At 40.4% G+C, this 24,979-nt stretch overlaps 1 protein-coding gene across 2 annotated transcripts in view; it reads right to left on the bottom strand.

Moving 5' to 3' along the window:
- Positions 1-24,979, bottom strand: part of Atrn (attractin) — a 164,321-nt gene that overhangs the window by 27,679 nt on the left and 111,663 nt on the right. For both annotated transcript variants that reach the window (XM_005380794.2, XM_005380795.2), the window contains 5 exons: positions 23,479-23,572; positions 22,494-22,546; positions 17,082-17,176; positions 13,485-13,563; positions 11,523-11,680 (listed from right to left, as the gene is read on the bottom strand). In XM_005380794.2, coding sequence (XP_005380851.1) covers positions 11,523-11,680; positions 13,485-13,563; positions 17,082-17,176; positions 22,494-22,546; positions 23,479-23,572 — 479 coding nt within the window. The remainder of the gene's footprint in view (positions 1-11,522; positions 11,681-13,484; positions 13,564-17,081; positions 17,177-22,493; positions 22,547-23,478; positions 23,573-24,979) is intronic.

The following is a 24,979-nucleotide window of genomic DNA, read 5'->3' as shown; positions in this document are numbered from 1 at the left end:
TTTTTGGTGGTACCCAGGAATCGAACACATGACTTCACGCTTGCAAGACAGGCACTGTGCCACTGAGCTATATCTCCAGTGTGGTTACATTTTAAAGATGTTAATTTCATTTACAGCAAAGTGCCTTAGTTTCTTTTCTTGTCTCACTGTCAACCCCAAAGGGTAACAGTCATGGTTTCTCCATCACCTCCTACAGCCCCCTTCGTCAGCCCGCAAGCTCCTCCACTGACAGCTGCAGTGCCAAGTCAAGCTGCCGGCTCCCGCCCTACGTCTCTCTCCGACACAGTGCTCCCCTCCTTTGTTACAAAAGCAATTCCAGGATCTACCTCATTTTATGCCCTTCACTGCTTCAACAGGTGTGTGTGTACTCACAAGACAGTGCCCTATTTAAAGAAAAATTGTTTGCGGTTTTGCCATACGGACTATATCTGACAATATGTTATCAGTTCAAACTTAAATAATTTTACTATTATTTTAACAGTCTTTATTCCAAAAATATAAAAGACCCCTAGTGTAGTTCAGCAACTCTAATAAGATACCACTGAGTGAAAGCAGCAAAACCACTCTGTGAGGGCCAGGGATGCAGCTCAGCGGCACAGCGCCTGACTGGCAGGGGCGAGGTCACGAGGTCCATTCCCAGTATCAAAAAAGAAAAAAAAAATCACTTTGTGTTCTATTAAGAAAGAACATTACCAATTAAACCGTGACAGAATACTTTCGAAATCATTGGCTGTGAGAGGCATCACGATTCCAGAGATACTGGAATATGAAGAAATCTGTACCACAGGGTTAATTATTAATTAATATGATAACTGTAACCTTGTTAACACTTTCAACGTAACCACTACTGGCCAGACGTCGTGGTGCTTTTTTAGGATGCAGCCTTATTGGAGTGATGATGGTATAAACTGAGTATCCTTTAACCCAAGTGTTTGGGACTAGAACTGTTTCCGATTTCAGCTCTTTTTGGATTTGGGAATATTTGCTCAGACTCTACTGGATGAGTATTCCTAATTGGAAAATTAAAAATCTGAAATTCTCAAACCTCCAGCTTATTAAAATAAGTGTTGGGTTTTCAGGTTAGGGATGCAGCCCATCACAGCCTAATTGGTAATGTTCTTCCTTAACAGAACACAACATGATTTGGCTGTTTTCCGTCACTGGTACCTCAATGAGTCGGGGAAATGCAGCAGGGATCTCTTATATTTTTGGAATAAAGATTGTTAATAGTAAAATTAGTTAAGTTTGAATGGATAATATATTGTCAGATATAGTCAACATGGCAAAACCTGAAACACAATTTCTTTTTAAAATAGGGCACTATCTTGTGAGTACATATCTGTTGAAGCAAGAAGGGCATAAATAATTACTTGACAAGGTGATAACGTCTACCACAGACAATAAATATGACAAGGATTAGGAATGTTCATGATCAGCACCTTTTTTTTGTTTGGGTGCTAGGGATTGAGTCTAGGGCTTCATACATGTCAAGCAAGTGTTCTACCACTGAGGTTCACTCCCAACCCTCTTACACTCCTATCACAGCAGTGAGGCAAAAGCAAGACTTCTGCTTGTTTTTTGTTTTGGAGACAGGGTCTCACTGTGTAGTTCAGGCTGTCCTTGACCTAACTATGTAGCCAAGGCTGGTCTTGAACTTGTAGGATCCTCCTGCCTCAGCCTCCCAAATACTGCGATTACAGGTGTGTGCTACCATGCCTAACCCTGGAATTTGAAGTTTTTGTGCCATCCCTCTAGTTGTCATTTAAATCAGAAGTAAAAGTAACACAGATTTCCTAGAATAAATAAAACAAAACCCCACTCTCTTTTCCTTTCCTTCATTTTTATAGTAACCAGTACCAAACAACAAGGCACTTTGAGAGAAGAAAACCTGTAGAACATGGGCCATGGTCCTCACATACAAACTTTTAAATAAGACTGAAGGACTGTTCTGTAAGTAAGGTTAATCAGTCCTGGGGTATGAAGATTCCAAATTACAACAGAAAAAGAAGGAAAAGATCCCAGATTCCAGGACCTCCCAGCTCTGTTTAGATTTGACTCTCTTGAAACAGTAGTATATCCTCTGAGTTTACACGTACAGAAATTCCTGAGATGCTTTTGCTTACTGCTGGATGCCAGAGGCACCTTCTAGATGTCCGTTTGTGCTGCCAGATAACACTCCTCAGGGCAGCTCCCCCAACCTGAGCCGGACTTTGTGCTGAAGCAGGAGGACACCGGTTTATAATAAAGAGCCTCACAGGGACCTGCTGCCAATGTGGCTGATACCCAAGACTCTTGTCAAACATCCATCATCTAAGTCTCCACACTCACAAGGTTGTGAGGGAAGCAAAAGCCACAGTGTGAATATGTTTACTGCTCACTTAGAAATATCTAGCCATCTTGTTTTTGCTGGTCAGTCTTTGATCGGTAAGGTGAGGAACTTATCCAAAAACTACTGAGAGTAAAGGGGAATGTTGTGAGAAATGATATTGGCCAGTCTGCACTACATGGTGCAACCCTGTCTCCAAAACAAAACAAAACAAAACCCAGTAACAAGCATAAAGTGGGCACTCCTACAAACATAGCATTAGAGAACACAAAATCAACCTCATGAAAGTTAAGGTTTTAGTGAAAGGGTCTGCTCACAAGGAACTACGGACAAATGAAGACTCAGCAGGCAGTTGGCCCTGTTAGCAGCTGAAGAAAGAGTAAAGGATGAAGACAGAGTAAGTGCTTCCTAACTCTGCTCAGGACTACGTTAGGAGGACTTTGGAGAAATCCATGACACCCCTGGCTACAGCTTCCAAACCGCTGAGAAGTCTGGGGTGAGGACTCCACCCTGGAGCTGTCACCTCTCTGGACCCTATCTTACTACTGAAGCTCACCTTTGCCTGCTCAGTGTGCTCTTTGTCTTACAGACTTTATCTCCATAGTGACTCATAGTCTCGTGGGCTAGAAAGTAAGATCTGTGAGGACTGAGGCCGGAACTTTACCTACCACACTGGTTACTGTATCTCAGTGTCCATAGGTGCTTAATAAATACATATTTGCTGAATAAATGAACATGGTAAAAAATAAGGACTTTTCTCCCCAAATCCGGCAAAACATGATTGATTTTTCCTTCTTTCAAGAACTGGTCACAGTTGCAACCACAATCTAAACTTGGCTAATGTAAAATTAAAATAAATAGTTTTCATTCTTTTCAGTTTCATTTTTCAAGGTAATAATCCAGTCAATTTTTTTTCATGATTCTGAAGGTGTTGATTTTGGAGCTTTATTGGTAGTAAAAGTAATGAGAATGGACACTAAAATCTATTTTTATAAAAGAGAATCTCATTATAATTTATAAATAAAATGTACACTGTCAGTTCTTTTCTCTTCCAACAGTAAATATTGCCATAATCCAAAATCTCTGAACTGTATGCACCGCCCCCCAAGTTTACTGTCCTTGACACAGGTGGTTGACAGAAGGTGAGGATGTATCTGTTTCCACAAAGAGCTGCAGGAGCAGAAGACAATGCAGCTCTGGCCCAGGGACAGGTGCCTTCCCAGGCAGAAGCCCTTGGGCCTCTATAGAGTGGCTGAGTGGAGGTAAATGTGGGAGGAGGTTTCCTTTTGCCCCTCTCACCAAGGTGGGTGGGCAGGCTGAAGGAAAGGGTCTTTGTGCCTGATCTCCGAATGTTCTAGAGACTGCCAACCAGCGGCCAATAAAACCTGAGTGTAAGAACCTAGAACAGTGCTGTGCACCTCCAGCACAGGAAAACAGAAAGGTCAGTCCTAGGATTCACGGGAGTCACAAGGCCTCAGCTGGAGGAAGATTACTGATGCCATCTTTTAGGAGGCAAAATAATATGTCATACTAGCCTCAAACTTTTATTTCTTTTTCCATTTTCCATCCCCTATATTATGTTTTCTCATTTTTTAATATAGGAAATTTTAAATTAAAAAAGTAGAGATTAAAATAATGAGCCCCAAATATTCATCATCCAGCTTTAATAATTATCAGCTTATGGCCAATCTTGTTTCACTCATATTCCATTCACTTCTGCCTTGAGTGTGCATTTTGCATCAAATCCCAGCCAGCACCTATACAAAGGTACAAATACTGCAAAAAAACTAAAGTTCTCATACCTACTCTCAAGCTCTTGTACCAATAAACTGCATCTCTCTGGTGCACCTTTACAGTGTCTCCTCCACAAATTCCCTATGTCATGACACTGAGGATGCAGAAACATAAAATGCAGTCCTTGCTGGGAAGGAAATGTTTGTGTCTATGGCTGTAGGACAACAGGGTAGAGAAGTCGCTACAGAAGCTGGCGAGGGGCGTCAGGCAGACGCTTCCCCTAGGTTTCTACTAAAGAATCTTGCCTGGACTTCCTGGCTCTTGGGTGGCTCCTTCCAAGCCACACTTGCAACCACTGCCACAGGGGTCTCTCTAAAACACAACCTGTGGCTCCTTCTTGGTTTAAAACATTTTGGTGACTCGCAATCCCATGGTTCACAGCCCTCAGCTCAACCAGCCTCCTCAGTACAGCTGTGCTGGCTCTCTGCTCCTTGCTCACAAGCACCATCAGTTCTGTGAAACTCCTGGCAGGTTCTGAAAGCAACTGGCCACACTCTCTTCCCACAGTGAACACTCCCACTCTCTCCTTGCTGGGAACACCCCACTTTCTCTCCTCGCAGTGAACACCCCCACCTCCCTGCCTCATGTTCCTTAGGAGTCAGCTCTGGTGTGGCTGCTCCCAACTTAGATTCAGAGGAACAAATCTCTCCCCTCTCATGGCTCCTGGGAACACAGGAGCTCACTTCTGGGCCCAGCATGGACAGACCACACTTGTGGCTGTTGCTCTGGGCCAGAAAAGGTGCAGAGTGCGGAGCAAGTGAGTTTTAGGGAAGTCTGCCCAGTTCCTGGCTATGGCGCTCACAGGAGGGAGGTCTGCTAGAGGTGAAGATTATGCATTCTATCCAGAGGTGGTGTGCAGAAGGCAAGGAATGTCCAGGAAGACAGGGTTCAGACAAAACCCAAGGGAACAATAACGTTAAACAGCCGAGAAGAAACAGCCAAAGACACAGGTGAAAAGCAGGAGAGGAGACCTTCAAGAAGGATAATAAATTTTTCTTGATAATGAAAACCACAAGGCAAGATAAATATCTTATATATAGTTTGAAACGAAGAAAGACTTATGCTTTAAGTAGTTTAGTTCTGAATATATTTCAATGCTTTATAATTTTAAAAAATCTTAGTTCCGCTACCTAACACCAGGAGATATTTATATGTACATGACCGTATATAAACATTAACAATATGAGATAGTATCCTGGAGCTAGCTTAGTAGTAGAGTACTTGCCTAACAAGCATGAGACCCTCGTTTCGACCTACAGCATCATACACACAAAATAAATAAACAAGTAAGTGTACATCTGACATTACTCACAATAGCGACAAAGTAAAAACATCTAAGTATGCATTAACAGATAAATGGGTAAACAGCACGTGGTCCAGCTAGCCAATGAAATATTTGATTCCGCTCTGACAAGGAATGAAGTTCTGAAACACTAAACACGAACCTGAAAACATTACACTAGGTGAAAGAAGCCAGTTGTGGAGCACTACATATTGTGTGATTTAAGTTACACAAAATGCCCAGGACAGGCAAAACCACAGAGCATGCTGAGTGCTAGAGGACGGAGAAATGGGGAGTGTGTGCTAATGGGCTTCTTGGAGATGATAAAAATATTCTAAAATCAATTGTGGTGATGGCTGCACAACTTTATGAATATACTAAAAGCCTCTAAAGTCTGCAATTTAAATGGGTGAGTTGTATGGTGTCTGAATTACATCAAAAGAAAGGCTGTTAATGAAGTATATCCAAGCGAACAAAAGGTTCACACATCCCTTGCTCAGTACAGCAACCCTATTTGCACCTATAAACATCACTCTAAAATCTAAGTGAGTGCCCGGTTCTCAAAACAAATTCTGTGTTGCCTTCCCTTGTGAACACTGGTCTCTTACATGAAACACCTACCGTGGAGAGGGCTTTAATATTAGCTCCACATTACAATAACAACCTCTGTTGCAGAACGAGTCACAAGCCAGAACCCAGCTCCACCACAGCTCCCTCCCTCCCACACACAACCCCTGCCTGTCCCTCCTCTGTCTTGAACACCCACCCTCCTGGACTGTGGGCACGGTGGAAGCCAGCTGAGCCCTGCTCAGTGGAGAGAACACCAAGCACGGTTTTCAGAGAGCAGGGGCCCGGGAAGGGCCTCACCCACAGCAACAACTGCCCAGATGTCAAGCACAACCAACCCCAGCACCCCACCTCCCTCCTACACACAGGCCTTTTCAGTCCGTCTTTTTTTTTTAAAAAAAAAAAAACTGCTTCTACAGAGATTTTTATAGTTAGCTTCAAATTTCCTTAGCAGTTATAGGTTTTGATCTGTTCCTAATTATGGAAAGGAACCTGGGGCTCAGTTCAGCGTGAAGGAACTGGAGTTTCAGCATTTTTAAAACAACCATTTTTAAAGCGTCAGTGTTTACATGGATTTCTGTGTCAAGAAGTAGACTTCCTCAGTTACTTTGCTTGCAAAAAATGACTCACAGGCACTGAAAGTCATACTGAAATTTAACCAAATGTCCTATCCTACACTGCACATTTAGACATTTCCCCATTCTTCCATAAATAAGTCTCTACATTTTTGCTCAATTTGTACAGCTGCTATGTGTTCGTGTGTGTGTGCGTGCGCGCATGCATCTGTGTAAGAGCTATGCTACACCTAGAAAAGCTACAACCTGGGGGAAATAGAGACCACGATGCACGTACCCCGGAAGATGCCTCCACACAGTGCCCAGCCAGATCCCATCCCAAGTACACAGAGCCAGTGTCAACCTGACTCCATGAGAGGACACTGAGAACACACGGCACCACGGCTTACTCACACTGTTTGTACTAACTGCAAGCATTTGTACCAGAGAGCAAAGACACATTTTCAATAGAACTTACCTGCTCTTTCAAGGCAGCCCTGGCAAACTCAAACGTGAGCACGCCATTGCTCCTGAACGCAGCTTTTATAAGTGGATTTTATTCAACTTACTGATCCAGCCCAGGTAAGGAGCACCAAAAAATTGGGGAAAAAAAATCTGCTTGGTTCTTAAACTTAAAATTATTACTTTTTAAAGTAAGTTTGGGGAAGAGCTCCCTCTTGAAGGACAGCTCTAAAACCATGTTAGTGACTTTCAGAGGGTGGAGCAACGGGGTGTTGGGAGGAAAAAAACTAGAACTCGGCATTGGCAACAGCACTGCTATCTCCACACAAAAGCCTGCTTATATGCACACAGCCCTCTTTCCAGCTGTGGAAAACGTCAGCAGCCTAAGTCAAGATTCTCACTAAGAATCTGAAAAATACTAACCATTTTCCAGCTGTGAACAACAAAGCTTGCTGTTCAACTGGGTTCAGAATATGATGAGGACAGTATAAAAACCAATCTCAGCTTAAAACAAGTCAATACATGTTATGTACTAAACTCCAAATCAAATATTTTATACAAAAATAATCTAACAAAATATATGATCTGTAATTTGAAAGCCTATTGAGGGTGTAGCTCAGTGGTAGAGCACCTGCTCACCATGCTTGAGGCACTGGGTTCAATCTTGGGGATGGAGGAGACAAAATTTTTCTCCTATAATTTTTTTCTAAAAGTTTTGTAGTTACGTTTTATATTTACACCTGTGACCAGGTATGGTGGTGCACACCTGTAATCCCAGCACTTGGAAGGCTGAGGCAGGAAGACTGCTGTGAATTCAAGACCAGCCTGAACTGCACGGTGAAACCTTGTTTCAAAAAGACAAAAAAACAAAACAAAACAACATTCAGATCTGTGCTCCATGCTGAGTCAACTTCTGTAGAAAATGTGCAGTTGAGGCAGGCTTATATATTTGCTTATGACTATGCAAGTGCACTAGCACTCTGTTGAAAAGGCCATCTTTCCTCCAGTGAGCTGCTCTGCATCTCTGTCAGAAGTCAGCTGGTCAGTATGATGTGGTTCTGCAGAGCAGCCCATCCCACTAATCTGTGCACCTATTGCTCTGCCAGTGACCACAATGTACTGGTCACAGTAACAATCAATATTGGGTACAGTGACTCTTCCCATTTCACTCTTCTTTTTCAAAATTGTCAGAGCTATTCTAAAACCTTTGCCTTTCCTAAGTTTCAGAGTAAGTTTATCTAGATCTACATAAACATCTTGAGACTTAAAAAAATTTTTTTTATAGTGGCACGACATATAAAACAAAATTTATCATTTAAAAACCCCAACTACCACTACTTTCTTTTTCTCGATGTTGCCAAGGCAGGTCTTGAATTCCTGGACTCAAATAATCCTCCTGCCTCTGCCTTCTGAGTAGCTGGTACTACACATACATACCACTGTGCCCTGTTCCATTTTTAATGATTATTAAGTATATAATTCAGCAGTGGTAACTACATCCACAGTTTTGTACAATGAACCTTACTGTCTACTTCTAAAGCTTTTTCATCACCCTAAATAGAAACTATAATAACCATGAAGCAGTAACTTCTTATTTCTTGCTCCTTCCAGCTAACCTCTAATCTACTTCCTCACTGTATGAATTTGAATATTATATTTTATGTAAGTGGAACTATACAGTAGCCATCCTTTTGTCACTGGCTTATTTCACTTAGCATAGTGTTTGAGGATCACCTGTGTTGTGCCATACATCAGAATTTTTGGGGTGCTGAAGACTGACTGGGCCCAGGGCCTGGAACTCGTTAAGCATGCAAACATTGTACTACTGCGCTATACCCCGAGTCCCTTCACTGATTTTTAAGGTTGAATAATTTTTCACTGTACATATACAGCATTTTAAATTTTTATTCCTTCATTCACCTATTGATGGACATTTGAGTTGTGGCCACCGGGAGTAATGCTGTGATGGGCACTGGGGTATAAAAAGGCTATATGATGATAGATGCTATGAAGATTAGAGAACAGTGTGAACAACCTTATAGCAATACATTTGAAAACATGTGAGATAAATATGTAGAAAAAATTATCAAAAGTGACTCAAATAGGAAAAGAAAACCCACAACTTCCTTACAGTTGATTCAGTAACTAAAAAGTATCTCAACAAATAAAACACTAGAATTAAATTGCTTTACAAGTACTTGATTGATTTTGATAAGGACCTATTTATCTATCTATCTATTTATTTAGGTACCGGGAATCAAACTCAGGACCTTGCACTTGCCAGGCAGGCGCTTGTGCCACTGAGCTATATCTCTGGCCCTAAATCTTTCTTTCTTTTTTCTTTTTTTTGGTACTAGGAATTGAACTCAGGGCCTTGTGCTTACAAGGCAGGCGCTGTGCCATGGAGCCATCTCCTCTGCCCTGATTGACTGATTTTAAGACAGGGTCTCACTATATGGTGCAGGCTAGCCTGAAATGCACTATGTAGCCCAAGTGGCCTCAAACTCACTACAGTCCTCCTGCCTCAGCCTCCCAAATTCTGGAATTATAGGTATGCCCCACCACACCCAGCTTCAAGTACTTGAGACTGTAATAATAATCTTTTCTAGAGAAGAGAGAGAAAGAAAATTCTTCAAATTATAATTTTTTTAATTCATTCTTCGATTTTATTTTATTTTATTTTTTTATTTTTTGGGTTTTTTTCCCGTACCAGGAATCGAACACATGACCTTGAGCTTGCCAGGCAGGCGCTGTGCCGCTGAGCTAAATCCCAGCCCCTCAAATTATAATTATTAAAGGTCAGATTCATTTACCTTGATATCAATACCATAACAAGGACAGGAAAGGAAAATTACTGCCACTCATGAAATAGGCACAAAGTTCTAGTTCAGCTATTAGCAAAATGAATCCAGCAATGTGTTCAGTAGGGAAATAATATTATAGTGCCCAAGTTGGGTTTATGCCAAGAATGCAAATGATTTCCTGGCCTGGTTTGTACAATGGATGAATGGTGGTACTGTTCACTGAGAAAAGAAACAGGAGCTTGGGGCTAAGATCCCAACAGCGGCCACACACTGTGCAGGGCTTGTGAGTATTCAGGCGATGTCTAGGCAGCAGTCAAGAACACTGGTGTGGTGCTCCCATGGAAGCAGTACCATAAGGCCTGCACATGAGATGAAATACCCAGGGTAGCTGTGTAGAGGGAAGAGAGAAGGGGACCAAGGCTTGAATTGTAGACAACCTCAGAGTCTAAGGAAGAGTATTCCCTGCCTAGAAAATCAGGAAAGAAAGGAATGGGAAGTGAGAAAGCAACTCAAGTTATGCTCAAGAAAGAAAAGGGAACTGAAGAATTCAGTCATCAGGGTTCACTTAGATCAAGTGGTTCCTGGTGGGGTGGGGAAGAAGTCAGACTGCTGTGGGCTGAGCGGTGGAGAGGTAAGAGGAAACAGACTGGTCCTTGTTTACAAGATTGAGGAAGGAAGCCAAGAATGCACAAGAGTAAAGGGAGAAGCAGATCAGAGGATGAACAAATTTGTAGACTATCTAGGCAGGAAAAGGAGAGGGTTGTGTGAAGAAATACAACATAGTTCCTGTCTTCTACTTCTAAAAAAGGAAAAGACTCCTCTTCAGTCACAGTCCCAAGGCATGAAGTCATAACCACCAGAACTAGGTTCCAAACTCATTCTAGCTAAGCAGTGCTGACCTGCTTCCCAATCGGATTATATTAACAGCTCCAGCACAATAACCACATTTCTGTGGCTAAAAGTGAACCAGTCCTTCCAAGTCCTCTCACCCTTCACCTCCACAGCTACTCAAAGTTAAGGACGTAAGGAACAGGCAGTTTTGAGGCAAGCGCTCAGAGGACGTGACAAACAGGGCCGGAAGGAGTACCTAGTCCCTTGGAAGCAAGAAAAGAGCAGACTGACAACACAGGCTGCAGCAGGTGACATGAACCCTGACAACTCTCCTTGAGTCACAGGCATAAATCACCTGAGACTTGGACAGGCTCCATGACATGCACAGCAGCTGTGAATCAAACCATCTGGCAGGCCGCAAGGCCTATGCTCTTACACACCACTTCGTGCTGCCTCCAGGTATGCTGCCTGAAACTCTGACAGCATTTTGGGGATCTTCACTAGGTCACATTCCACACTGGCTTCCACTGGTTGCAAGTGTTTATTTCCTTTCTACTCTCCCTGTTCATCCAGTGTTAAAGTTCTCTGTGTAACATTGCTGGCTTTCATATGCAAGTGCTCAATGAAGAAATGAATACTCTCTATAATTACCAAATTTGCTATATGGCAATTTGCTTTCCAAAGTACTTGTAAATTTTTTTCACAAGTGACATAAGACAGCCCTAGCACAATCATTTCCCCAGTGCTCAGATGTTTAGCACTCCTTTGCACAGATCTTATAAATCAAAGGCAAAGCAACAGTGTACATTTCATTTACCACAAATTCCAAATTAGCAAGCTTAGTCTTCCCCTAGAGGAATTTCACCACCTGTGCATGTATGAGGCCAGAAGGCATTTCTTACCTGAATTTTGACAGGCCAGGTAAAATTACTGACATAAACAAAGAAAGTGATATTTGGGTGGTTTCGAAAATCAAACTTCTCATTGGAGAAGCTATCTTTGTACTCCTTAATGTTGGTTTTTGAAACAACAGGCATTTCCTCTCCAGCTTGAGTTCCAGCTGTTAGGAAGAAGAGAATGAAAATAAGGGACTTTTTGGACACAATCTACACTTATTAATAATGAAGATAACTGCATTTACTTAACACTTACAATGTCTCAGAAATAGCTTTTAAGAGCTCCATCTCCATTAATCCTCATAACAGCTCTATTATCTTCATTTACAGATTAGGAAATTGAGGTTCCAGGAAATTAAGTAACTTGCCTCAGGGCACACGGACAGCAACTAGAGCTGGAATTTGAAGTGGGGCAGGCTGATACACAAGCCTATACCCCAAACTAGAAAGTCCTGCAACTCCCTATCCCATGCCTATCAACACAGGGCCACGATAGCATAGACACCATCATGGTTCTACTCCCTCGCACCGGCATCCCCTGGGAACATATCACCTCGGTTCTTTTACATTTCCCCTTCATACCCACAAGGCGATGCACCAGACCCTGTGCCAGGGACACTGATTCACCCCCTCACTTCCTAACCAGCAGTGACCTCAAGTCTCTTCAAGGAGGAAGGGCCTCAAAGGGGGGCTCAGCTCTCTGACGGTTGGTATAGGCAAATAACCCATCTTCTGCTATCAGCTACACTGTATTAAGTCCTTCCAGCCTGCTTTAACTCCATCTATTCCCAGACAATCCTTTTGCTTTCCATGTTCCTCTCAGCCAGCACTTGAATGACTATATAGACTCACAAAATGGACTTTTTCCCATGCTTGAGTTAAGCCTGGGTCTACAGCCAGACCAGTGATGGCAAACCTTCTAGAGCTTTCAGTGATGACAAACGGCTGTGGCATGCGTGTCACAGGTTTGCCACCACTGGCCTAGACAGTCACATCTCTGCTGATATAGTCACTGCAAGTCTTCCCATGTTCTGAGATGGTGCCTTTCTCCAAATAGTCCAATATTTCAAACTTTTTCATAAAAGTCTCTCCTCATTACAGGTTTCTGAGTTTTTCCCAAATTCTACAAAGTCTTTTAAGATATAATGAACCACAGAGTAGTGTGCAAAGCTTATGTTTTATTTTTTACAAGTATAACTGGTTTGTAAGGTATTGGCACGGTAGTAATGATGATGAAACAGTTACCACTTAGTAGTGAAAATTAACCGAGTTTCAAGCATTACACTGAGTACTTTGTTGAAAACCTCATTTAATCCTCATAACATTCAGCAAGGCGTTCTTCACTGTCCCATTTCATACATAAGGAAAATAGCCCAGAAAGCTTAGGTAACTTGCCCAACAGCACGGGGTAGGTAAGCAAGAGGCAGAATTCAAACAAACCCAGTCTATCTGTCAAGTTATCTGTGTTAACCACTCCACTGGGTCATCTGATCTTTAGTGAATCACACTGAGATAAAAAAACTTGGTTTTAGAGCTTGGTTTAATTACCAAAGTGCAGTTTTCTGTACCTGCTAAATCTCATTTTATTTGAAAGGTGTTCTTGAAACTATGAGTCCTTTGACATTTTCACCTCTGAAGCATGGATGTAGATGAAGATGGTGGTGCCAGAGCAGTGACCACACCAAAGGTGCTAGGGGTGGTAGTAGGATAGGGGTAGGAACTACCTACTGATGGTAGGCATGGGCAAGTGTAACCTAATTTAGTCTACACAGTTCTAGGAGGTAAATACTGCAATGCTCACTTTACAGATGAAGAATTCTAAGGTTGAGAGAGGGGTTTAGACACTTGCTCAAGATCTCACAGCTAATAAGGAGCAAAGGTAGGTTTGAAAGCCACCTGTATCTCTGCAGAGCCCCCTTTTTCCAATCTATCATCTCCACTTGCAGTGTCTTCTCTAGGTGTCTTTACCTGAGAAGCTGGCAGCCCAGGTAATATTGAGGTTGAAGTTTTTAGACGCATTGATGAACATGTCCAAGTCCCTGTTTTGCTGAAGAGTGAAAATAAGTAGAAAATTAATTATAATTATTTCTAGATTTTTTTTTTTTTTTTTTTGGAGACTGGATCTTGCTATATAGTCCAGGCTGGCCCTAAACTTGCAGTGATCCTCTTGCCTCAGCCTCCTGAGTACTAGGATTCTATAATCATGCACCGCCATACCCAGCCTATTTCCAGATTTTACAACAAAGCAATAATTAAATTTTATTCCTCTCAAATTCCTTAACTACAGAGTGTTTTACAATCTCAGGAGAAACTCATGCTTATAGAAAAGACTGCAAAGTTGCTAACTAATTTTCCTTAATACAAGTGATACACCTCATAAAAGTTTCATTTCCTTTCCATAAAAGAATATGGAACTGGGTGTGGTGGTGCACACTTGTAATGCTAGATGCTTGGGAGGCTAAGGGAGGAGAATTCCAAGTTTAAAGCCAGGCTAGCAAATTCAGCAGGATCCTGTCTCAAAAAAAAAAAGGCTGGGGATGTGGCTCAGCACATGCTGGAGTCAATTTCCAGACACAAACATGCACGCATGCACACACACACACTGAAATTTAATGCTTTATCAGAAGTCTAACTCTATGAAAAACACCTTTTCAAAAGGTCCCTTTCAAAACACAATGATTCACAACTTATGACCCAAGTCAGAGGACCCAGATATCCTAGGAACCTCTGGGCAGCTGTTTTCCACACACCTGCAGTTCATGTTTACTAGGGGAAACATCTGATCCGGGACTTCAACTTCTATTTATAACTTAAGCTCATATGCTTCTGAGTCCATAGATTACGATACAGTATAAAGCTTCTCCCAAAATGGACATATTCTTTAAAGAACACATATATAAGCCAGGAGGATCACTGTGAGTTTGAGGTCAGGCTGAACTATAGTGAAACCCTGTCTCAAAAAAAAGCATATAAAGCTGAAATATACTAAATTTTAAAGATAATTTAATTATAGTCATTCATGATTCAAAACATCTTTCTCTCACTGGAAATACTACTTCAAAAGAAATATGATTAAGTATGCTTTCTTAGCTCTGAAAATCTTTCTTATTCCTTAGAAATACAGTAATTCAAAGAGCCAGTCTGTTTTGATTTTGATTTTAATGACAAGAAAAAAAAAGATTAAAAAAGTTAATTCCGAGGAATCTGTTGAGCCAGAGGGAACAAGACACTATTGTCTGTACTGGGTAAATCATAATACTAAATTTTAATTTTCACCGAAATTTGCCTAGTAAATCTCTTTCTGGGGTCAAATAATTATTTTTGCAAACTACTCAGATTTGATTTTACAAAGGTATCCAATCATGCTGAAATTATCTTTAAAAATCCTGTAAATCAGAGTCACATGTGTAAACATCATACTGTCTTCCTAGCGTAAGAACTTGAAAGAGTAAATAAAATCTGAAAGGTACAACAGATATTGTGAAAGGGAAAGAAACTGATCAAAAGGAAAGAGCAACTTGGGATGAGGGAAAAAGAAAAGAAAGAAGGAAAGGAAAAAATACTTGTGTGTATATATATATATACATATATATATATAATATATATATATGTATATATATATGTATACACATACACACATACAAGATAGCTAAGATAATTGTACTACTAATTTCTATTCCTTTATTGAAAGGAACAGTTAATGTTTAATTGTTTGATCTATCTTACATGCCTGTATATGTTTATCTGAGTAACCAATTTGAAGATAACAATATGTAATACAGGGGCTGGGGATTTAGCTCAGCGGCACAGAGCCTGCCTGGCAAGCGCAAGGTCATGGGTTCAATTCCTGGTACCGGAAGAAAAACAAAAACAAAAACAAACAAACAATATGTAATACAACAACCACTGTTAATTTCCTATCACCTTCTTTGAAATTCTCTACTTTTTTATGATGTTTTGTTTATGTCTTTGTGTTTGTTAATTTGGTTTTGTTCTTTTCTCTTCAAAAAAAACAGAGGTTCAAAGATTGCCATGGTCATTCTCTGCTTTGTTAATTCTATCTGCCTATTTATTTTAAAAAATAAAACATCAATTATATCCTGAAAACTCTGAGCACTTAAGCCACTTGCTTATAAATATGGTAATAACATATTGCATATATTGAACTTTTGCTGTAACCTTCCCTAAATCCTTTTAGAAAAATTCCAGTCAACATGGCCACTCAAATGATCTAGTTTCTCTAGTAAGTATTTTTAAAGTCACTTATTATTTCTACTTAAAAAAAGCCATTTCACTCTTGAGAATATATCTTCTCTGGTCCCACTTTTCTTAACTTTATCATTCAAATGAAATATTAAAAATAAACTGTAAACATGCCACACTTTGGGCTTTGTTTTACTACGTTCTTTTTCTTTTCTCTCTTTTTTTTTGAGATAGAATCTTGCTATGTAGTTCAGCCTGGAATTCCTTGAACTCATTATGTAGCCCAGGAGGCCTTGAATTTGAGGCAGTCCTCCTGCCTCAGCCTCCCAAGTACTGGGATTACAGGCATGTAATCCCATGCAGCTGTTTTACTGCTTTAAAAAAAATTTAGTAATGTTTCTTGATAACATTTGTTGATAAAGGAATATGTATTGTTACTGCCATATTGTTTTCCACATATTATTTGTCATGTTTACTGTGACAGGACTTTATGATGGTAAATGGTTTGGGTATGTTATTGAGAAGAAATCGCCACAGAGGCTCCTATATAGCTTACCATCAAGTGTGGTAAAATTTCTCTAAACACTGGAGTAGATATTAAGCAACTATTTCATTAAGGAAACTGGGATGGGGGTGCAGCTCAGTAAAGCTTATGCTCAGCACCTGCAAAGCCTTGGGTTCCATCCAGAGCATCAAGAAGAATAGAAAGAAAAGAAACTGCATAGGTGTTTCTGATGCTTGGGGAGCTTGCTCTGAAATGCCATACTGTGCTGGCTCCTCTCTCCTACCAGATGATGCTTCTGGCAGCTTGGGCTCCATTTAATGGCAGTAAATATAAATCTCCATTTCAAATAGACATTCTGACCATTTAAGTTGTTTCTGGTCACTTCTTGTTGGATCCAACTAAACTTTGTTGTTTTACCTCCTAATCAGGCTAAAGACTCATTCTAAGAGCATACGGGTCAACTCTGCCACTTTCTTTGCTGTTAGCTTGTACCTGTGTCACTGGTGTCACTTTCAACCAATGATTTCTTTGTGGCAATTTTAAAGTGTCTGGTCTGTTTTGAGAGGGTCAATGTGGGCTCTGCCATCTGCTCTCAATGATGTGCTGACAGGTAAACCAAGTATGTGTGGAGGAAATGCCAGTCTGTGCACCATCAAATCCTGACAAATATTACAATTATGTTCTTGCCTTTTGGATGGAAAGGAGGTAAAATGTAGATCATAACATTTCTTGTGCCTCCAAAGATCACCCATGTACTCCACTCTGGGACTGCCACTAAGGCATACTTCTATCCATGATGACCCAGAAAAGGATCTGTGCACATTTAGAACACATTGGAAAACTTTAAAAATTCTTACTTCATCAGGAGTAGCCACAAAATTGATGGCTGTGTAATACCGGTCATCTTCCTGGGACAGGCTAAAAGTGAACTGATAGTCAATAAGAAGAGTATCTATGGAAAGAAAGAAATGCATATTTAAAAAATTGAAACAGAACAAAATGGAACAGATCTCTAAAACCAACCAAGTCTTTTGGCAGTATCATTTTATTTCAGATACCCATCAAATCCTCCTTCTGTCATGACCCTACTTATGATTTTGGCTCTAAGCTTACTCACCTACAAATATTAACTGGATTTCTACATGCTAGGCTTTGTTTAAAGATACAAAGATTTAAATTGATAGTGTGACAGAAACCAGGACTCTATGGAAAAATGGTTGGTCCTAGGTCTGGAGTACGATCCTAAACATGTGTGGCATAAAGAGTTTCATAGTTTACAAAGAAAATAACAAGTGCAATATATCACACAGAAATTTTCATAGAGGACTGAGACTGGAACTCATAAGAGCTCATTTATAGCAGAGGAAGAACAAAGTGTTTCTCCCCAGGCAACTACGCAAAAAATCATGCAGCACAGTGGTGAGCTGACAGACGAACAGCAGGTACAACATCACAAAGACCTACTATGATAACAGGAAAACCAGAAAGATGTCAACTGCACCTTATGAAAAAAGGACAGGCAAACAAAACATACGTGCCATCAGTGCAAGTGATACTTATGCATGGAACATGTAATTGTCACGTATGAGGCTTGTCTTGGGTGTGACAATTGAAGCAAAGTTTATTTTTGTGGTAAAGAATGGGTATTTTCATGGCAGTTAATATAGGAATTTATTTCTGATGTTATCTCTCAGGTTTGTAAGCAAGTGAAAAGCTAATATGAAAATGTATATGTCTATTCTAAGCACTCATTACGTTTGATACTTTATTTTATTGATATCTCATTTTCCTGCTAAGTGCACATTGTACAACATAGTAAGAAGCTCCTGGGGCTGGGGATTTAGCTCAGTGGCACAGTGCCTGCCTGGCAAGCGCAAGATCGTGAGTTTGATTCCTGGTACCGGAGAAAAACCAAAAAAAATAAAAAATAAAAAAGAAACAAGAAGCTCCTGAAGAAAGAGGAAGACAACAGAAGTGACAAGAACAGCCTGTCACACAGAAAAGGAAAGCTACGCACATGTGCTGTCAGTGTAAGCAAGACACGAGCATGGGACACGCAGTAGTTATCACGTGTGAAGGCCGCCTGGGGTGTGACAAGTGAAGGAAAGATTATTTCTGTTGTAGAGTTCTACTGGTATTTTCACGGTAGTTCATATAGGAATTTATTTCTGATGTTATCTTTTAGGTTTTGAAGACAAGTACACAGCTGATGTGAAAACGCTGATGTTTATTCCTAAACATGCAATATATATTAAGAATTAAATACTTTATTTTATTATTTTATGTTTCTACTAACTACATATTATACAATATAATAACCTCCTGACAAAACAGCAAGACTAGCAAGACGTCAACTATGTCCTACAAAAAGGCCAGGAAAGTAAAACACATGTGCTCTTGGTATAAGCAACACTTGTATATGTTGCTTAAAAAAGCAACACATGCTGTTGTCATGTGTGCAGACTGCTTAGGTGAGATAAGTGAAGTAAAGATTAATTTTTTGGGGGCCGGGAGTGGTGGTGCATGCCTGTAATCCCACCACTCAGGAGGCTGAGGCAGGAGGATCACTGTGAGTTCAAGACCAGCCTGGGCTACAAAGTGAGCTCAAGGCTAACCTGAACTGCACAGCAAGACCCTGTCTCAAAAAGACAAAAACAAAAGTTTATTTTTTTTTGTTGCAGCGTTCTATTTTTTCATTGTAGTTCATATAAGAATTTATTTCTGTTGTTAGTTCTTAGACTTTGTATACCAAAAGACAACTGATGTTGAAAGTTTTGATTTTTTTAATAAACAGTAACTTTTAAAAATCTAATACTTTATTTTGAAATTTTTCCTGTTAAGTACTCATTGTTTAATATACTAAAACTCATAATATTAAAATTAATAATTCATCAATAGAAATATTCTTTTTTTTGGGGGGGTCTTTCTGAGACAAGGTCTCACTATGCAGTTGAGGCTGGCCTTGAGCTCACTTTGTAGTCCAGGCTGGCCTTGAACTCGCAACAATCCTCCCGCCTCAGCCTCCCGAGTGCTGGGATTACAGGCATGCGCCACCATGCCTGGCACTCAATAGAAATATTCTAAAGAATAAGCATGGGCATTATATACCCATGACAATGTGCCTTCGTAACAAAATTGGTAAAAGTCTATAGGCTGTGTGTGGTCATGCACACCTGTAATCCCAGCACTTGGGAAGCTGAGACAGGAGGATTACTGTGAGTTCGGGACTAGCCTAAGCTGCACAGTGGTTCAAGGCCAGCCTGAAATATACAGCAAGACCGTCTTAAAAAAAAAAATCTATTGCATGACTCAATAACAACAATAAAAAACCTGATAAGAAATGAGAGACGACCTTTAATGAACATTTCTTCCAAGAAGATACACAAATAGCCAATAAGCACATGGAAAGATACTCAATAATACCAGTAATATTAATATTAATGATTAATATTAGCATTATTCAATAATACTAATAATGCTTATACTACTCAATCTGCTTGTTAGGGAAATGCAAACCAAACCCACAATGAGATATCATCTTATACCCACCAGAATGCTAACATTAAAAAACAAACAAACCAGAAAATAACAAGTGTTGGTAAGGATACAGAAAAACTGAAATACTTGTGCACTGCTGATGAGAATGGAAAATGGTATAGCTGTAATAGAAAATAGTATGGCAGCTCCTCAAAATTAAACTCAAAATTTCGACATGACCTAGTAACTACACCTATGGGAATACTACCGAAAGAATTGAAAGCAAGGTCTAAAATGGGTATTTGCATACCCATATTCACAGCAGCATTAGTGACAACAGTCAAAAGATGGAAGCAACCCACATGTTTACTAACAGATAAATGGATGAGCAAAATGTTATGTAGTACAATGGAATATTATTCAGCCATAAAAAAGAAAATTCAGACATATGCTACAACATGGATGAACCTTGACAACATTACAATAATTATAATACCACTCACAAAAAGTCACATACCACATGGTCCACTTAGATGAGATACAATTAGATACAATTTAGTCAAATTATAGAAACATAAAATAAAATGGGTGATTGCAAGGGTCTGGGGAGAGGGAGATGAGGAATTCTTGCTAAGTTTATTTTTAACTGTTTGGTGTTGCCAAGTGTTATGGTTTATGTCTGTGTGTCCCCCCAAAGCCTCCTGCGGATATGGGGCAGGCTATTAGAGTTGAATATGGGTGTGAGAGCAGCACCCGCCCAGGAGTGGATAGTTTGCGTATGTAAGGGAGAGGAAGGAGCTGCTTGGGGACATTCCTCCCACATTCCGCCCTGGTGTGTGGGTCGTGGTAGTCGCTTAGCTGTGGCTGCCGCCCTGAAATGCAGCCCTCTGCCATGTGCCACTCTACCTGATAATCATGCCTAGTATGGATTGAAACCTCCACAAACTGTAAGTGAAATAAACCTTTCCTTCCTTAATTTTGGTCGTCAGATATTTTGTCCCAGCAATGAGAGAAAGGTAACTGAGACACCAAGTAACACAGGAACGTTCCAGTTTCTCAACACTCTCAGTAAAACTTGGGGTGTTGGTTTTTAACCCCATAAACAGATCTTAATGTGCCAGATGACAAATTGTACTGATGAGCTTTCCACTTCATATTTCAATCTTTAAGAAATGACCATTCTCCAGTTTCACTATTGTATCAAAAGATACTGTCCAAGCCAGACACAGTGGGACACATCTGCAATAGCATCACTCTGGGAGGCTGAGACAGGAGGATAGCAAATTTGAACCCAGTCTTGACAACTTAGCAAGACCCTGGTTAAAAATAGGAAGCAAGGAAGGAAGGGAGGGAGGGAGGGAAAGGAAGAAAGGAAGAAAGAAAGAAGGGAGGGATGGAGATATAACTCAGTGTGAAAGCCTTGGGTTCAGTCCCCACTACTGCAACAGGGGGAAGAAAAGATACTGTCTACAATTATCTGAAATGGCTGTTAAAACACTCCATCCATCCTTTTTTCTGTCTAGTGAGACCAGGTATTTTATATGTATTTACATGTATTTAACCAAGGAGGACTTCTTACAACAGCTTGAATGCAGAAGCACACCAGGTTATAGCTGTCTTCTGTTAGGTTATGGTATTAATTTTGACTCCTATCATTCTAGACCATTTGGTTTTATCTGATACTAGTCATATCTCACTGTGGTTTTAATATACCTATCCCAAATAACTAATGATGCTAAGTATTTTTTAAGTGCTTATTAGTCACTCATATATCTTCTTCAGTGAAATTTCTTTTGAAATCTTTGCCTGTATTATTATTATTATTATTATTATTATTTTTGTCTTTTTGAGACAGGGTTTTGCTATGCACTTCAGGCTGGCCTTGAACTCACTTTACAGCTGAGGTTGGCCTCAAACTCACAGCGATCCTCCTGCCTCAGCCTCCTGAGTGCTGGGATTACAGGTGTGCACCACCATACCTGTCAGTTCGCCTGTTTTAAAATGGATTTATCTTTTTGGATAAGTGTTTTTTTAAAAAACACAAGTTTTCATAAAGTCTCATTGGTCAATTTTTTCTTTTATGAAATCACATCTAAGAGCTCTTTTCCCTAGCCAACATCAAGAATTTTTTTCTCCTGTCACATGCACAGATTCCAGATAGACATGAATTTTGTGAATACAAACATGATGCTATTCAGCCTGGTACTGCAGTTGTATAATCAGAGATGCCAAACATCAACAGCTGTTTCTCTCATTCCATAATCTGGCCTACCATGCCGATTCTCATACAGGCAGAAAATGCATTTACCCATAAGGACCTGGTCACCTAGCCAGATTCACCTTTCACTCCAAGGTAATTATTTGATATTATTTGTTCCTAAAGAGGTGGTTAGGTTAACAGAAATCAGCTGCAAAGAAAATCATGAAACTTCATTTCTATTTTAACAATTCTGGGTTTTTTTTTAATCTATATCCTGAAATATGAAATGAAAACCTCAGTCAGGGGATGGCACATGGAGTAAGGATTCAGGAGAACTTCAGGAAAGCCAAGGATCCATATTGTAGACTATCCTCTCCTATCTTCTGTGGACACACTAGCATAAACCACAGCCACAAGTAAGCCAAAAGTAGTGCTTAAAATAGTGCCCATTGGTTGGGGACACTTCCATGGCTGTGGCTCCACTGCCACTGCTGTATTCCTCTAGCACTTTCTGTCCCCAAACCATGTTAAAGAGAAAGAAATTTTGCGGAACTACTCTGCTTCTAGAAATAAAAACCAGAAAAACACTTACAATAACATGTTCCTTTGAGAGGGTTTCCCTGGTATCGATTTTCTACCTCACATCTAGAAGAAGAAAAAAATGTAATTATTTTCTCCTTAAAATCAAATCTACATTCATTTTAAAATCAGAGAGACTCATGTAAATGACAAATAGCTCTGAGTCAGGATAATTACATTCTTCACTACTCTTCAGACGGATGGACTAAGGGGAGTTTGAGGGATTTTCATGCTGACTGCCAGCAGTGCACACCAACAACTATATAAAAGCAGTGGATACAATGGATAGGTAGCTGCAAAGGCACATGACATAAACCCAAATGCAATGAATTCAGACCCCATTTATTGTAAGGAAAACCATACTTTCAACTTTTGTATGGACTACATACTCTAAAAGTACAATTAAAACTTTTTTTTTTTGTCTTTTTGAGACAGGGTTTCTCTACGTAGTTTAGGCTGGCCTTGAGCTCATTTTGTAGCCCAGGGTGGTCTCGAACTCTCAACGATCCTCCTGCCTCAGCCTCCTGTGCTGGGATTACAGGCATGCACCACCATGCCCAGCTAAAACATTTTTTAAATATTCACTTTTCACTTATTTCCTGCTATCCCTAGGTAAACTGATCCTGTTCTTTATAAACATACACAAGAGAAACCTAAATACTAACAATCACCTTAAAAACAAAAACCCTTCAACAAGTGTTCACCAGTCTGAAGAAAAACTAAGTTCTATTTAAAAAGAACATAAATTCCCCATAGGTATCATCTAAAAGAATTATTAATCTCCCCATAGATATCATCTACAAACATCAGCAGACCCAGTTTTCTACTTTACAAAGCCACTGAGGCAGGAACAAGAGCTTGGAAGTGTGAGAAAAGTGGGGAAGGCCTGGGCGAAGCACTTTTCCCAGATAAGCTAAGCAAGGGATTCTGCCCTTCCATCCAGGGTGATGGCAGCTTCCTGGCCCCAGCCCTCCCTGGGTACAGGGTGTGGTACTCACAGCTGGCACTCGTCCCCCTTGACGCCCTTGGTGGTACAGAAGCACTTGCCCGTGTTGGCATTGCACAGCGATGCATGCCCATTGCATTTGCACGCTAGAAAGGAGGAAAAAGAGCACAGGTCACAACTAGCTTAGACTTACTATCACAGACTTTCCCCAGAACAAGTAACTGTCCCCACTGGGTTTGGTAGGAAAAGCAGGCTAAAACGAGAGCATTTAGTGGGTAAGATTCAGGACTTTTCAACTAATGATTTATTTCTAGTAAATAATAAATGTAAAGGTAACATTAAAGAAACCAAAGTCAAAGGACAGGAGGAAAGAGAAAGCTGGTTCCTACTGCTACCTTAGCAATCACTCTTGATCTTTGTGACAGATTCTCTTTTTCAGTATCATGATTCATCTGTTTAGTAAATATTTACAAAGCATCTTCAGTGTGCTAGGTGCTGGCTCCCTGTCCTAGTGGAGATGCTCTGGGTGGGGACTGTCCTCTGCTTCAGATTTTGGATGACATGGGACTTAGGACTGGGAGAGACTCCCACAGCACGATGGGCATTTCAAGGCCCATCAGTATCACCACCCTCTTCTTGCCTTCTCCTTTGTGTTTACTGAAACCAATTCTTTCCATCTCTCTCCTGCTCAACGCCTCTGTCTTCATCCATCATACCCTGATGAGCTATGATACATCTGACTCTAGTCAAAATACATGAAGCTCTTTGTGCGCAATACTTTTTCACTTTACATTGTTTTCCTATTAATAATTACTAATAGGTTAGTCATTACACTGAAGAAAGGTGCAATTTTAAAATAAATTCTATGGATAAAAAAGAATCACTCCAAGAAACCTATAAACCAGAACCATGCATGCTGGAGACAGAATTACACATTCTATCTTTGCTCTGTTGTGTGTGGAGGTGGGGGCAAGGTCTCAGCAAAAAGCAGAGGCCTACATCTGAATCCAGCATCCTCCCCTTGGCTCTTCTGTAACTCTGGACCTGCTACTTAACCTTTCTGAGTCTCCATGTCCTTGTCTATATGATGCAGATAGTAACACTTCCTATCTCAAAGGGTTGTTGTAAAGATTAAAGCAGATAATACATGTATGACACTTAAAACACAGCAAGCATTCGATAAGGGGTCCAAGAGACCAAGTGGAAGGGGAGGAAATAAAAGATTTAGTGTACACAATGGAATACTACTTAGCTACAAGGAAAGATAAATTTAGAACATTTGTAGGAAAATGGACATACCTGGAAAATGTTAAGTGAAATAAATCAGACACACAAGCTTAACTACTGCATGGCCTCTCCCTTTTGAGTGCGAAGTATAAATAAAGAGCAAAATATAGGTTCAGTAGAAGGAAACAGGGAGACAGATCTTTGGCAAATGGAAAGGAGCCCAAGAGACGGAGGTTGGGGCTGGGGATTTAGCTCAGCGGCAAAGCGCCTGCCTGGCAAGCGCAAGGTCGTGAGTTCGGTTCCCGGTACCGGAGAAAAACCAAAAA

Source organism: Chinchilla lanigera, unplaced genomic scaffold, assembly GCF_000276665.1.
Source record: "Chinchilla lanigera isolate Chin_1 unplaced genomic scaffold, ChiLan1.0 scaffold00014, whole genome shotgun sequence".
In the NCBI taxonomy this organism is placed as follows: domain Eukaryota; kingdom Metazoa; phylum Chordata; class Mammalia; order Rodentia; family Chinchillidae; genus Chinchilla; species Chinchilla lanigera.
The sequence above is the reverse complement of the archived record's forward strand: the minus strand, read 5'-3'. Positions and strand labels throughout refer to the sequence as shown.